The sequence below is a fragment of the Loxodonta africana genome, chromosome X, assembly GCF_030014295.1.
Source record: "Loxodonta africana isolate mLoxAfr1 chromosome X, mLoxAfr1.hap2, whole genome shotgun sequence".
Classification (NCBI taxonomy): domain Eukaryota; kingdom Metazoa; phylum Chordata; class Mammalia; order Proboscidea; family Elephantidae; genus Loxodonta; species Loxodonta africana.
In genome coordinates, this window is record NC_087369.1 from 145,929,688 (window position 1) to 145,946,502 (window position 16,815).

Sequence of the window (16,815 nt, forward strand, 5' to 3'; positions counted from 1 at the left end):
TTTTTGTAAACTCAGTTATCCTGATAGGTGTAAATTATGACTATATTCGTAAAACGAAGAGACTTAAAGAAGGGATAAAAGTATAAAGTAAAAAGTAAATGTGTTTAGTTCCCAAAGACAAAACTGTTAAGATCTGCTTTGTGCTGTGTGTTATGATCTGTGTATTCAGCTGTAGCCTTCCTTTTTAAATTTTCTAGATGAGTTTGTGACCCAAAAGTTATATGTTTTCATTACCCATCCCAGTTAGGTAATTAACTTTTTCCATTTACTGTCTGACTAATCTTACCTGAATTACACTCCATTTTAAACTCATGGCAAGGTTTTTAATCAACCCTTGGGCTTAAGCTCCTCGAGATAATAATTTCAACCTTATGTTTATTATGATACTATCAGGCTTACCTGATGAGTAGTAAGCAGGCCACATCTGGTTATGTTTTTCTCTACTTAATCACTGCAGCATGTTGACAATGAGAGTGCTTCAAAAGCACCGTAGACTTTGGGATCTCCTAATACTCTGAGTATATGGGGTTTTTTTCTCCCCCATAGAGCAAAAGAATGGAATCAAGTTTATACGTTATTTCACATTTGCAAATGCATCATGTGAAGTGTTGTGGTATAGTGCAAAGAGTGTGGGATTTGGAGTCAGAAAACCTGAGTTTGAGTCCTAGCGCTATACTTTTTGGCAGTCTTAACGTTGCACAAGTCACTCGAAGTTACTGAAAATAAAGAAGTAGAATGCTTATGAAATTACTTTGTAGCCAGTACAGGATTGTGCAAATATTCAGTCATTATTACACAAATTATACTTCTCAGGTTTAAAATCTTAGGAAAATACTTAATACTGATTTTTCTTAGGAATTTCAAATATAGAAAGTTAGAATCTGTTTTTATGTTAAACATGTAAGTTAGTTGGGGCAATTAGTGATGAGAAACCTTGGTTTATAGCATGTTTTCTCTCTCTTTTAATAGGCCTTCACTATTCTGTGCGACATTTTGATGATCTTCAGCCATCAGATAATGTCAGGAGGACGTGACATGTTAGAGCCATTAGTTTATACTCCTGATTCTTCGTTGCAGTCCGAGTTGCTCAGCTTCATTTTGGATCATGTCTTCATTGAACAGGATGATGATAGCAACAGTGCAGGTAATTTTACTGCCATCTTTTTGTTAATTCTGTGTGTCCTACATACATCAAATGTAAATAATAAGGTAAAGTTCTATGCTAGTGTATGCTTCTTTTTATTCTTAAAATAGGAAACACAGGCACATGTTCCAGCATATTTTTGTTCATTTTTTATACTATTGGAAGACAGTATGATGTCCCAGAACATAGACTTTGGAGCCATAATTATGTTTCTTACTAGGCCTGAGCCTGTTTTTAAATTAGGAGCTACTGCACAGAATTACTGTGAGGTTTAATGAAAATTGAGTAAAGTGCTTAGTATAGTGCCTGGGCATATAGCAGTTTCTCATTAAAATTTACTCTCCCTTCCCCTTACTTGATATTAATATCCATATTTAGGTATTCAGAGGAGAATAAGGTGTTTCTTTGCAAAACAGCATTTTTGTTACATAATTTTATTAACATAGGTCTTGATGTTTCAGGGTTATTAGTCAGTGTGATTTCTGAATATTAGAAAATGTTCGAAATCACTCTAAAATTCTGAGGCAATGTGAAACATTCACAGGAGCCTGCAGTCCAATCAGATCAGCCTTGCCTATTGATTTCTTTTCATGCTCTGATTGCATACACAGATGCCTTATTTGAATAAGAAGTTGTGGGGGGAAAAGTTGTATTTGGTGTATTTGTTTTTAATTTGAAGTTAGACTTGATGGAAAATATAACATTAGCATGTGCATATACATGTATAAACTGACAAATCACTCAGGATCCAAATAAATATATGTAATTCCAAAAAAAAACCCCAAACATACCCCTTGCTGTCAAGTTGATTCCAACTCATATCCTAGGCATGCCTTTATCGTTTATTTGTAGTAGTAGAGGGCTTTTTTCTCCAGTACTAACACAGTTGAGAAGCCTAAAGTAAGCTGAGAAGCCTAAAGTAGCTAATACAGCTGTAAAGGTTCACACACTCAAGTTCTACTTATCACTTTTCACTCTCAGCTATTGATTTAGTTACACCTTTTTTTTCTCCACATTAATTTGACAAACATTTATTGGTCAGCAGGCAGTATACTAGGTGATACAGTTATCAAGAAATGAGACAATGTCCTTTCCTTCAAGAATTCACCTTCAAGTAGAAAACACTGTTCTATAAACAAGTAATTATAATGCAATGCGATGTTAGAGGCATGTACGAAGTGTTTTGAGAGTATAGAGGAAGTTTCTAACTGGTCTGCAGGGGTCAAAAAAGGCTTTGTGATTATGTCACATCTGAAATTGAGTCTAAAAGGTTGAGACTTTTAAAAACTTCCATGAGAAAGATTGGTTGCAGTCCAAAAAGTGATACAAAAATCACAGTTTTGGTATATAACCCCTTTGTTAATTGGGGACAGCCCCTACTTCATTTTGACCATGGTAAGTAGAATTGAGAATAAACTGGACAGCACTCCTGAATTTTTTAAGGAACTTCTTGAAATTGCCCACACTTGTCTCCCTGGAATTTTTCTTTCTAGTTACACATTTTAAACAAAGTATTCCAGTCCTATGGAAATATATAAAATGTAACAGATACCTACATACCCACCACCAGTATTTGTCACATGTTGGCATATTTGTTTCAGATTTATTTTAAGAAGTAAATCGTAGTTAGAAAAGAAACCCTCATCTGTATCTTTCTCCAATCCCATTATTCTCCCTTCTTCCCTGAAGAGAACTACTATACTGACTTTGCTGTTTATCGTGCCCTTGTGTTTTAAATTTACTTTACCAGGAACTTATGTATCCATTCACAATATGTAGTTTTATTTTCTGTTGCTAACTTCTATGTAAATGGTATTGTGTTGAACATTTTATTTTGTAACTTGCTTTTTTGAGATTAATGTTATTTTTGAGATTTATTAGTGTTGACATGTGGCTGCAGTTTATTCATCTTGACTGCTGTGTTACATGAGTTATATGTGGTTATATGAATTAACCACAATTTACTTACCTATTTTCCTATTGATGGACACTTAGGTTACTTTCAGTTTTTCCCTTTTACAAATAGTGTTACAATAAATATACATGTCTCCTTCAGCACATGTGTAAGAGCTTTTCTATTGTATATCTAAGAGTGGAATTTCTAGATTATAGTGGATTATAGCCTATGTACATCTTAAACTTGACCACCCAAAGCCAAACAAACCCATCATTGAGTCGATTCCAACTCATAGCAACCCTATAGGACAGAGTAGAACTGCCCCATAATGTTTCCAAGGCTGTAAATCTTTACAGAAGCAGACGGCCACATCTTTCTCACACAGAACGGCTGGTGAGTTCAAACCACAGACCTTTTTGGTCTGCAGCTGTGTGCTTTAACAGCTATACCACCAGGGCTCCTTTATCTTGACCACATGTTGCCAAATTATTCACCAAGGTAGTTGTATCATTTTTACCCTCCCTCCCATCAGCAGTATATGGGAGTTTTCATTACTTTTCATCCTCTTCCAACCCCTGGTATTGTAGACCCTGGGTTATTTGTTGGCTGACATCAGATTAGAAAGGAGCAGTAAAATAGGGGACTGCATCTGGAGATGATACACTGACAATACATATAATAATCACTTGTAACTGTCAGACCCTGTGTGTTAAAAAGGCACTTCTAAATTCTTTAGTCCCTGTGAGGGAAAAGGTGACTAATTTTCAATAAGTAAGGAGTGGAAAAAGTAAATGTCAAGGCTGAAAATAAAATTTTAATATCTGGGTAATTTAGTCTGGAGGAAAATGTGCAGGCTTCTTGTTCCTGAGAGCAGCACTGAACAGTGATTAGAAACAATATCATGTAGAAATTGTCTATAATAATGACCATCATTAACAAAAGGTTATCTTTTAATCTTTTTTAAAAGTGTAAATAGTATGGTATAGTTTTATAAGCCAGTGGCGTTGACATTCTGGAACATGTGCTTGCGATAACTTAAAACCTTTTCTGATGGTCTACGTTAAACAAATGCCTATTCTCAAAAATCGGTTCTAATTTACTAGCAGTTATCAACGATTACCAGGAGTATTATTTAAAACAAACAAACACACACAAAAAACTTGTTTAAAAGAGCTTTCTTATTTTACACTTTTTTTGTGTTGAGACTCTTATATTGAAGAGCTGACGGTATGTGCAGACTATTCGTGAAGAAGGAAATATATGAGTAGCTAAAAGTCATAAAAAGACTTTAACTTTACTGGTAACAAAAGGAATGTTAATATGAGATTGTTTTTAACATGTAATTTTGTTTGTAAAACCTATCCAGAGAAAAATTCTTTACCCAATTTTTTATGTAAAAGGCTTCATCACAATTTTATTTACAAGTAATTGGAAACATTCCTTTGGCAGTACTTTGAGGCTTCAGTGAGGCTTCTCCCACTAAGAATTTAGAAATAAGTCTGTCCTTTGAGAAATGAATATCAAGATCCCACATTATGGATTGGAGCAGAAATATACAATGCTATCTTAAAAAGACAGCTTCCCAGGCCCAGTGTAACGGAATGTATTTAATGTCTCTAAAGAAAAAAAATGTGTCGTTAAGAATCAGGGATGATCTCTAAAGAAAAAAAATGTGTCGTTAAGAATCAGGGATGAGGAGGGGGGAAATAGAGTTTTTGAGGGTTAGCTGCATCCAGGGAAGAAGGAACCTTAACTGACAGCACTGGGATATGTAGTTCTCATTGGCAAACTATTCTTATTAGGGAAGTAGATAAATTAGTGTTAGACCAGCTTAGCCTGACTTCACTAACCATCAGTTTCTCCATCTCACTCCATTTGTGCATGTTCCATGTTCACCAAGCAACCTTCTGATTGTTAACTTGGTTTCACAAGAAATTTCATCTGATGGAATAAATGCACTGGTCATTCAGTAAAATACTAAGACTGAGTATATTTGAGTTATAGTATTATGGGTAAGGAAACACTGGTGGCGTAGTGGTTAAGTGCTACGGCTGCTAACCAAAGGGTTGGCAGTTCGAATCCGCCAGGCACTCCTTGGAAACTCTATGGGGCAGTTCTGCTCTGTCCTATAGGGTCGCTGTGGGTCGGAACCGACTTGACGGCACTGGGTTTTGGGTTTTTTTGTTATTACGGGTAATTTAAAATTTTATTTTAAATGTCCTTATTTTTCAAATTCTCAAAAAATGAGGATGTTTTATGATGAGAGTTGAAGAAAAATAATTTGGTTGAAGAAAAATACAGATGGCTTAATGTTTAGAACTCTTTTCCCAGATGGTCAGCAGGAGGACGAAGCCAGTAAAATTGAAGCTCTGCACAAGAGGAGAAATTTACTCGCAGCATTTTGTAAGCTAATTGTATATACTGTGGTGGAGATGAATACAGCTGCAGATATCTTCAAGCAGTATATGAAGGTAAACTTGAAAAATGGAAAGCTGAGATAGATATAAAATGCTTAAATGATAAAGTAGCAGTTTGACTTTTGCCATTGAATTTTTTAAAATAGTAAATTGCTTCTGTAGTATAAAAAATGATATTTTAAAATCTTTAATATTTTCATTAACATTTCTTCATTCCCCCCCCCCCCCCCAATTAATGGATACCATGAGAGGGTTTTTTGAGTTCATTGACATTTAAAATACTGGAAACTGTCTTAACTGTCACTGTTAAGAATTGCATTTGTGATTTAGTTTAAGATGGCAGGGCGATACCACTCCTCTGCTTGATGTAGCATTAACAAGTGCTCTTTTAGGGGTCAGGAGACCTGAGTGGTAGGTAGTCTTGGCTTGATTACTATGCAGCATGTGCTCTTAAGCAACTCAGTACCTTTTGAGGCCTGAGTTTCTTCATCTCTTCCACTGTAATAGCTAAGGTTCCTTTTGGTTCTACAAGTCTGATTTGATTCATAGTGAGTTATTAACAATTTTCATAAATATATGGAAGATTCTCTAATTTTTTTAAGTCACAATAAAGAGGATATTACTAACTGTAGTAAGGAAATGTGACTAAACGTGGTGAGATAATTTTTCTTTATTCCTTTATCAAATAAAATCTTGAGATGCAAAGGTAAACTTTTTTTAATCATTAGCTTTCAAGAAATAAAATATATCTAGTGAATTTGTCAAATACTGGTTAATCCTCTCTTTGGAATATTTCACTGCATGGTAAAACTCTAGCACCATGAAACAATTTGAAAATTATTTTGGAACTTTGGCATGATAATTGTTAGAGTTTTTGGTTGTTTTTAAACTAAGATTGTTTATAAAGTCATTTAACAAATTTTAAACTTTTAGACTTAGGTGTTCTAGATTAAAGTCAATTTTAGTAGCCATAAACTAAAACCAAAACGTTTGCTGTCGTGTCAGTTGTGACTCAAGGCGTGATTATCCTGTCAGTGTCTGAAAGTTGTTGAATATATATTTTGGAACAGGACCTTAAATTAGAAAAAAATTCCATGCAATATGTAATGTAGATAATCACAATAAATTTTCTTTTTAAGTGCTGTGTACAGGTTGTTAGTTTCTATAAAAAAAACTAAAGTTAGAAATTGCACGTGAAGTACATTTTCTGTAGCAATGAATAACTTTCACAGATATGAAAGTAATGATTGTATTAATCGCCTTAATAGTTCACAAAGAGTGTGAGAACTTTGTTTATATCTTTTGTGTTACTTGTGAAAATCTGCAGAACCTAATTATTGTTTTATACATCCTTTACTTAAAATCGAGTCCTGAGCTTAATTTGATTAGATCTTAACTGTCTGATATTTATGTTACTGAAGTAATCCCTGTGCACTTAGAGATAATCATAAAGTGTTGGTAACAATATTTGGTACCATTTCTTTCGTGCCTTTGAGGGCATGATTTCTGCCAAATGCATGCTTCCTGACAAGCTTACGTGAATAACCTAAAATGAGTATTACTGTCTAATAGATTAAAAAGATACAGCTCTGCTAATTTGTGTAAATTTCTTTTCTAGTATTACAATGACTATGGAGATATTATCAAGGAAACAATGAGTAAAACAAGACAGATAGACAAAATTCAGTGTGCAAAGACACTTATACTCAGTTTGCAACAGGTAAGACATTAAGTATACTTACATTAACTCATACTTAATAGTTTACAGGGTAACAGAAAATTGGGCAAAGGATATGATAGACAATTCATAAAAAATAGAAATATGAGATATTCAACCTGCCTAGTAGACTAAGAAGTGCAAGTGAGATTATATTTTGCTTTCAGAATGGTAAGGCTGACAAAACGTATAGCTGTCTAAGGTATGGGGAAAATGAGTACATGCATCAGCAGTATAGATTGGTACAACCTTCCTGGTAGGCAATTTATGTAAAAATTTAAAACGTGTATATCATTTAAGATAGCAATTCTGCTTTTAAAACTTTATCCAAGATACTAATAGGATAAGTTTGCAAAATAGGTGTACATGCTTTACATTTCAGCATTCTTAAGTAGCAAGAAATCATAACTGCTCCCAAAATAGGGTATTAGATAACTATGTAACACGTCCCTGCAATGGCTATTTTGTAGCACTTAAAAATAAATGAGTGTAGGTCTATAATCAAAACGCAACAGCCATTTTCATTTTAGTACTGATGAAAATGAGGCAGGTTTAATTTAGGTAAAAAGTAATTGCCTTATGTACCTGTTAGAGACCAACCTGGTCCACTTCAATTTGATAAACTCTGGATTTTTAGAAATGTAGATATGAAAGTTCTTAATTTCATTGGCAAATTCAAATAGTCTTTATTAAAATGAATAAAATTTATAAAATACTGCTTACTGCAGAAAGTATGGAAAATGGAAAAAAAAAAGGTTACCTCTTAAGTTTTTCACTTAGGAATAACCTTTTTAATTTTTAATAACCTTAATTTTAGTATGCGTACATGTAATCCTAGTTTTTATAAAATTAAATCATATCGAGCCATTGGCAGCCTGCTCTTTTTTTGTATTAACAAATCATGAACACCTTCACACAATTACTTTCCTCAGCATTTTGAATGACTGTGTAACATTCCATTTTATAAATATACCATTATTGAACCAAGATCTCTTGTTTGATGTTGAGGTCTTTCACAATTTTGCCGTTATAAATAGCAGTGAAACAAATATTTCTGTGCGTATGCACTGTGCAGAAATGTTATTACCATCATGATTTTTTTTAAGGTAAAATCCTAAAATTAGGCTTGATTCTTAAAGGTTGTGAAAATTCTTAAGCTTTCACTACATATTGCCGAAAAGTTGTCTCAGTTTATGCTCCCAGCAGCTCAGAGTGCTCATTTCACTGTATTATTATCAGTAGTGGGCATTATCTTTTTAAAACTTTGTTAATTTGGTAGTTGAAAAATAGCATTTTCTTTTGTTTACTTAATGATGAAAGTTTTGATTTGAAGATTCATCACGTAAGAATAAATAGTGAGAATAACAGAGCGTAGTTGTCTAATCATTTAGTGGACTTCTTTTTTCTTTGTATTTTCTTTATATGAATGTTAATATCCAGTTAATACCAGTAGAAGAGAATTCTGTCAAAACTAACCTAAAGAGTTTCTAATGTCAACAACTACTGTAGTCTTAATCTACGAAGTGCTGAAGTTTTAGTCATTTATATCATGTGTTTTTTAAAAATACATGTTATAAAATATAATGCCTTATTTACTGAGATCTTAACTGTATTTTTAATAGGAAAGATGGTATTTTAAAAGGTGTTCATAATTCTTAATTATTAAAGACTATAATATGCTTTCTATCCAAACAGCTCTTTAATGAAATGATACAGGAAAATGGCTATAATTTTGATAGATCATCCCCAACATTCAGTGGCATAAAAGAACTTGCTCGACGTTTTGCTTTAACTTTTGGACTTGATCAGTTGAAAACCAGAGAAGCCATTGCCATGCTACACAAGTAATCTCCAAATATTTTATTCATTTCTGTCATTTCGTAGTTATGAATTTTTTTGTACCTAACCCTTTCATTTGGAATAACCAAATAAATAGATGCCATATGATTTGTTTACAAATCTATACCATATTCTCTTTTCTTGAGTTTAAGAACCAGTTATAGCAATATATCTCAATTAGCAAATGAACTGCGGCTAAAACACCCTTAATAGGAAAGTTTATGTTTCAATTAATACCATTCAGAATCTTTTATAAATTAATGTGAAGGAAAGCAGTATATTTATCAAGAGTTACAAAATCTCCTTTTCCAAAACTTTCGACATAGTCTCACTGCTAGGCGGAGAAATCTTTGAGGTTTAACTCCTTTGCCTCAAGCTTTCTCTTTCTGGTTCTTTTCTCTATCTTGTAATGACTTTTTCCATAGTTTTGGGCCACAACTTTTTATTTGTATATTTTATTCCCCTTATGAAAAATCAGAAATCATCTGGTTTTATTTTGGGCATATAACTTCGTGATCCATTACACCTTTGAAGTGTGGATACGTATTAGAGCTTTAACATAACCAATATTTACATATTAATACTGTTTATCTCTGAATTGTGGATTAAAAATCTTTGCCTTTGGGAAAATCAAGTGGCTTGGGCTTTCCTTCACTGACAGCTTCCTGCTTTACTTGTGTCTCTTTTTTTCCTTTCTGATTTAGTTATTAAAGTGTTAAATGTCTCCCTGATAATGTTTTTCCGCTGTTGTTAAAGTTATTCCCACAGCTTCCCCAACTTAAATTCACTCTCTCCTTTTTTTTTTTTTTCACCTTGCTTTAAAACTCTCAAATTCATTTTATTTTTCTTTTAATACATTGGATGAAAGTTTTAGGTGATATTTAAGGACCATACATGTGGGTAATGATTTTAAGAAGTAATATATGATTTTCTTTATGTAATAGCTTGTCTTCTTTCATTTCCAAAATCTATTTGGATTCATTTTTACTCAGTTACAATTTTGATGTAGTGTAATGTTAAATTGATATAACTACATTGCTACATAAACATAGTTAAAGGGCCCTGAATGGAGTTATTTTAAAAATTTACTTTCAAATCAGTTGGTTAAAAATAAGTCTTTGTTATTTTTAAGTTAGCCCTTTGTGCTATAGTAGGTCTCCTATATGTCTTGAAAACTTTAGAAAGTGTATCAATCATTATATGACAGACTTTGGGTTATTTCCGTGGGAAAAAAGTACTGAAGAAAGAATATAGATATACCAGACCACAGTCAAACTGAAGGGCTAGTCCCTTAATTCTGAAGGTTAGAGGAACCTTTTATTGCTGGCGTGTGTGGGGGGGGGGGGCGGAGCGGAGCGGAGAGGGGGTTGTGTGTTTGTTTTGGTTTAAAAAAAGTAACAGTGGCATAAAATGTAAATATATTTGCTTATTTTCACACTACAGCCTTTTTACTTTCTATTCCTTGAATTAAATGCATGCCAAAATAAATAGTGGAAAGAAATTAAGAGAATTTTCCTTTCTAAGTTATTAAATTTTTATATTGTAGTCCCTTAAATGTTTGTTTATATCTTTTTTCTCTTTGCAGAGATGGCATAGAATTTGCTTTTAAAGAACCTAATCCACAAGGGGAGAGCCATCCACCTTTAAATTTGGCATTTCTTGATATTCTGAGTGAATTTTCTTCTAAACTACTCCGACAAGACAAAAGAACCGTGTATGTGTTTACTAGAAATGTTCTGTTTAGCTTTGTTTTAGAATTTGTGTGTGTGTGTGTGTGTGTTTTAGGTGAAAGTTTACAGCTCAAGTTAGTTTCTCATACAAAAATATATACACACATTGTTATGTGACCCTAGTTATTCTCCCTATAATGTGACAGCACACTGCTTTCCACCCTGGATTTCCCGTGTCCATTCAACCAGCTCCTGTCCCTTTCTGCCTTCTCATCTCGCCTCTGGACAGGAGCTGCCCATTTAGTCTCGTGTATCTACTTGAACTAAGAAGCACACTCTTCACGAGTATCATTTTATGTCTTACAGTTCAGTCTATTCTTTGAAGAGTTGGCTTTGGGAATGGTTTTTAGTTCTGGGTCAACAGAGAGTCTGGGGGTGCTTTAAAATTCTTAAGAGTAATCGTTATACTTAGTTTCTGTCCCCTCCAAACACAAGGACTAAAATTGTAGGCATTAATGTGTGAAAGACTTAGTACTTCAGAAATTTTTAAATTTAAGGATTACAACTATATTTTTTATATAATACTCTTTTATTTCTGTGAGTTCCCCTCTCAGTGTATTTGTGGCTTTCGAGGTATAACTTGAATACTTTATGTAGTCTTGTTCGCATTCTTAACTTGGAGTGAACATTTAAAAGACAGTAAGATTGGTCATCCACCAGGAGCCATCCTAGTTTTTCTGTGTCTTGAGCTGTGACTACACTGGAAAGTAGAAGTTGCTGTTTTATCTTTTACTTCAATTAATTTTTCTGTCCTCAACAGACCATTTAAGCAGGGAACTTTTCTGGTTTAGTCTCCTAAAATGGTGAATTATAAGAGAGGCAAACAAATGGAATTAATTTCCCATAATCTTTGCACCGCTGCCGCTTGGCTTTGAGGTATAAAAGGGCAGAAGAATATGAATGTAACTCATAGTATAGATAACATCTTCCAGCTTTTAAATAGCATATTCAGGTTAGCGGTAGCCTGGGGAGGCAGTAGGGGAAAGAAAGGGAGAATAGCTTCAGGGAAGGCATTTAAAGACTGCATAGAATTTATATGAAATTCTAAAGCAGACAAAACTAATCTTTAATGATAGAAATCAGAATAGTGGTTACCTTCTGGGGCCATGGGAAACTCTCTATTTTGATAGCTGTGTGGGTTACACCGGTGTATTCATTTGCAAAACTGATCCAACAGTACTTCTGTTTCTGTGCATTTTATTACATTGTATATAAATTTATCCCAAATAAAAAATTGCATACACAGTAGTAGTTAGACAAATACAAACTAAAACAGTGAAATACAATGTCTCACCCAGCAGATGAGCAAAAATAAAGAAGTCTGATAGTACCAAGTATTGCCAAGGATGTGGTGCAATAGAAACTTCTGTACATTGCTGGTGAGAGTGTAAATTGTTACAAGACCACCTTGCGGAGCTATTTGGCAATATCTAGTAAAGTTTAAGATTCTTCCTACCTCATGACCCACCCATTGAATTCATAGGTAGAGACCTAGAGAAACTCTTGCACACGTGCACCAGGATGCCTATGAAAGAATGTTTGCTGTTGCATTGTTTGAATAGGGAAAACCTCAGAAACAACCTAAACATAAAACAAGTAGAAAATGAATCAGTAGATTGATAATACAGTGGAAACCATACAGTAATCAGAATGAAAGAACTAAAACTACATAGTCAACATGGCTAAACTAAAAAAAAAAAAAACCACACAGTGTTGAATGGAAAAAGCAAAGTATAAAACTGCTGTAATGTTTACAGACATGTAAATATGTATTAAATGTACACAGATATACCTAGGGATGATAAATAACAAATTCAGGTTATCAGTAGCCTTTGGGGAGGAGTAGAAAGGGGAATAGCTTCAAGAAGAAAGGCTATTTATCTGCAGTGTTCTGTTTCTCTGTGTGGCGGGTACATAGTTGTAAATCTCTCTACCAGTGAGTATATTTTGGCTCAAACTCCCTTATTCTGTCCCAGACCTGGTAACAGTTCTCAGACTGATAGCCAGTCTACAGACCACACTTTGAGGTGTATTGTTTTGTATGACGGAAGTATATCATGATTACAAAGAAATACTGACTAACACAAAAGTAGTATGTTTTGTAATTGATGTATCCTATTTTTTTTTTATCTTCTATCTTTAATGCTGTTCAAAATTGGTAAATCTGGACTGATGGGAACTAATCATTATTAATGACAGAAAATATTTGGATTGTACTTTACAGTTAGTTGATAAATTATTCTCTTCATGTATTGGAAACATAATTTAGCCAATAAATGCACTGAACTTAGTGTCAGAAGCCTGGAATTTGAATCATGGTTGTGTTGGTTACTTACTTTTATGACTTTTGGCATATTACTTCTTGAATTTTTCTGATGTTTGCTTTGCTCACCTGTAAAGTGGGAAGAATGTCTCCCTCACAGGATTGTAGAAATAAACATGAAGAAACTGAGAGAAAAGTGCCTAGCACATGGTAGTCACACAAATGTTAGTTGAATTTTGATTGTAACATTATAAGCCATAGAATCCTTATGCTACTTGGATCCAAGGGTTGGATTTTTGATTTCCATTAGGCTAAAACTTTTTTGCGGATGGGAACCATGTTTAATTCATCCTTGTCTCTATCTTCAGTGCAGAGGACGTAGTAGCTGCTCAATAAACATTAAGCTTAAATGCCCTGAATTGTTTCATTTGATGTAAGACTCTGGTAGAAACAGAATTACCCCTGTGTTTTTTTTTAGTGATGAGGCTAAGATGGAGTGATGAAGTAGTAGTATACGCCCATGCTCACACAACTGAGAGTTGGTAGAACTGGGACTAGAATCCAAGTTGTTTGACTTCAAATCCTGTGCTCTTTCCAAAAATATGACTCGGGTTTGTTCTTCTATAGACATCTTTGGGGGGAAAAAAAATCATTGATAGCCTACAGTTTTACTGTATACTCTGGGGAGTAATGTAGGCTATCAACCATTATTCTGTTTCATACTTATTTTCTTTCCCTTTTGTTTAATTCTACTTAAATCACTAAAGGTCCCTTATGATATTTATGCTGTAAGATTACGAGGAGGAAAAGAAAGGAAAAAAAAAAAAAACAGCAGCAGTTTTATGTATCAAAGCTTGTGTAATGGCTTCTGTTTCTTTTTAAGGTATGTTTACTTGGAAAAGTTCATGACCTTTCAGATGTCACTCCGAAGAGAAGATGTGTGGCTTCCACTGATGTCTTACCGAAATTCTTTGCTAGCTGGTGGCGATGATGACACCATGTCGGTTATAAGTGGAATCAGCAGTCGGGGATCAACTGTGCGGAGTAAAAAATCAAAGCCATCTACTGGAAAACGGAAAGTGGCTGAGGGCATGCAGCTTGCACTCAGTAAGGATATAGTTAATTCTCTTTATATGTATTCATAATGTTGGCCAACTGAATTGCCATTAAGGTTCATCTTATTTTGATATATGTGTTGTTTAATAATAGCTTATACAACATGACATTATTATGTGTAAGTGTGCTGTTTTAAGCATTTTATATGCATAGACTTGATTTTTATAACTCTGAAGTACATCCTCATTTTTCAAAATGAGGAAACTAAGTACAGAGAGATTAAGATGTTAACTAGCAGAGCCAGGCAGCCTCACTCTAGAGCATCTGCTTTCTAATCACTGCTATATTGTATGCAGAGGGATATAAACTCAATATTATAGAGCCAGTCATTTCCTAAGAGATTGGATTATGTAGCTTAAGTATAGCAACAGATTCCGAGAGGTTGCAACTTTTGAATTTTTATGAAGCAGTCATTAATCATGAAGAAGTACAAAGTACTGTTTAGGGGCATTATGATATTTGAAGTTCTTGGACTCCTAGCACTCCAGATTTGGTTCAAAATGGGTCTGGGAACTACGTTCCTTTTCTTAAGAACCTTTGAACACATTCACATGGTTATCAAGATTCGTTGTAGACATTACTCCTGGGGAACAAACTACCCCAATATGTAGGGCGTAGCAATGACAGCTCTGTGATATCTGGTGCCTCAGCTAGGACAACTCAAAGGCTGGGGCTGGAATGTTTTGGAGGTATCTTCACTTACGTATCTGAGGCAGGCTGTCAGCTGGGACCTCAGCCGGGCTGTCTGCCAGAACACCTACACGGGGCCTCTTCATGTGGCTGCTTGCCTTCCTTACAGCGTGTGCCTGGGTTCCAAAAGCAAGTGTCCCAAGAGACAGGAAGTAGAAGTTGCCAGTTTCTTAAAGCCTGGGCCCAGAAGCTGGCATGGCGCCACTTCTGCCATATTCTGTTGGCCAAGCAGTTGTAGAGCCCAGATTCAAGAGGAGGAGACATAATCCCCTACCTTAAAATGTGAGGAATGTCAAAGAATTTTAGGGCCATATTTTAAAATTGGTACATACTTCATCAGCCACACTTTATTATCAAGTATATGGTATTAAAAACTTCCTTGTTTCATGGATTGTTTTATTATCTTTTGTCCAATAACGTAGAGGCATTAACTTTAGTATAATTTTAGATTTGGCTTGTATACTTTCAGCATTCCAGCCGATTTAAAAAAATCTTTTATAGCAATCCCTAGGCAGTTGAGATGATAGAGTTGATGGTTTATAAGAAATTAAAAGAAGTTTTCCTTCTTTTTTTTTTTTCTTAAAAGTCATCAAATTAAAGGATGTTAAGTGAAGATCACTATAAATTTTAAAATGTTATTCTCATCTGAACCAATAGTTAATATTATGGATTTATGCTGGGCCATTAAATCCCTTCTTTTCCTTATGAATTGGTGTTTATGTTTGGTTTATCAAACCAAATACTTCAAAAAGAGTCAGTAGTCTCTTAGGTTTTTGAGAGAACCATAGAAATTCTGGTTAAAATCAGTAAGTTAAAAGAATGAAGGATAAACCTGCATAAATTGTCTTGGTCAATACAGTTTTGAAGACAAAATTGGAGCCTCAACACAGTGAAACTGAAAAGCTGATGTAATTATATCGCAAATTGTAAAATTTATGTCTATTACTGTCTGTTACTGTTAGCACATTACTATCCATTACTAGGTATTAGCTATTAGCACGTTTTTCTTCTCACTCCCCTCTTAAAAACTTAACATGTGCATCTATATAAATAATCTTCTAGTAAGTTTTCATCCACATTCACATTCAATTAATCAAGTGCTGTTGATTGTACCTCCCAAATATAAGATATTAAAAATTCCCGTTTAATTCAGTGACATTGGTATGGAATTTATCTTTTATTAATCCTGATAGCAACCTCAGACATTTGAAAAAAATAAAAAACTCATGTTTGCAGGTGTGAAACATGTTCTTTTTTTAGTCCAGTGCTTTGTGTGCATATGGATTTATTGGCCCTTTGCAGCATTATTAAGACTTGCTCAGATGTCTGCATCTCATAGATTGAGAACCACTTTCCCATTGTCTCCATTCCTGTTACCACTTCTTACTCATCTGGACTGTACAGTTAGCCTCCGAATTGGCCTGTTTGCTTACCAGTGTTCCTGTTCTTAAGTCCACCCTCCACACTGCCGCCACGCTAAATATGTCGTTCACCAAATCGCTTCCCTTCCTTAAAACTGTCAGCAGCAGTTCCTTGTTACCTTAACACAGCATACAAGACTTCGCACAAATTAATTTTTATGTCTTTATCTCATCTCATCTTTTCCACTCTCTTCAGTCTTTATACTCCAGGAGTACCAAGCCATTAGGTTGAGCCATATGAAATTGTTTTTATAGGTGAAAAAATGGCTGAGTATCAGCAAATTAGTATGGTCCAGTTACTGTTGTTTAATGCCTTAGTCCTTTTGCTTATTTTTCCCCTTCTGCTTAGAAAGCCCTTCAGAGCCCAGCCAATATCTCCTCTGTTCTGATTCATCTCATTGCTCCCATTCCACTGGTGCTACCTCTCTACTAGCCCTTACCCCACTGTATTTCAGCTGCCTCCACAAGTAGACTTTAAGGGCAGGGTAGAGACTGCACCTTATTTACCTTTGTACCTCCGTGTTCCTAGCACTACACTAGCATGTGGAATGCAACTAGATGTTTCTTGACCTGACCTGGTT

At 34.6% G+C, this 16,815-nt stretch overlaps 1 protein-coding gene across 5 annotated transcripts in view; it reads left to right on the forward strand.

Moving 5' to 3' along the window:
• Positions 1 to 16,815, forward strand: part of STAG2 (STAG2 cohesin complex component) — a 131,687-nt gene that overhangs the window by 104,735 nt on the left and 10,137 nt on the right. For all 5 annotated transcript variants that reach the window (XM_064277557.1, XM_003414759.4, XM_003414760.4 and 2 more), the window contains 6 exons: positions 970 to 1,144; positions 5,373 to 5,512; positions 7,077 to 7,178; positions 8,871 to 9,019; positions 10,600 to 10,728; positions 13,891 to 14,114. In XM_064277557.1, the coding sequence (XP_064133627.1) occupies positions 970 to 1,144; positions 5,373 to 5,512; positions 7,077 to 7,178; positions 8,871 to 9,019; positions 10,600 to 10,728; positions 13,891 to 14,114 (919 nt within the window). The remainder of the gene's footprint in view (positions 1 to 969; positions 1,145 to 5,372; positions 5,513 to 7,076; positions 7,179 to 8,870; positions 9,020 to 10,599; positions 10,729 to 13,890; positions 14,115 to 16,815) is intronic.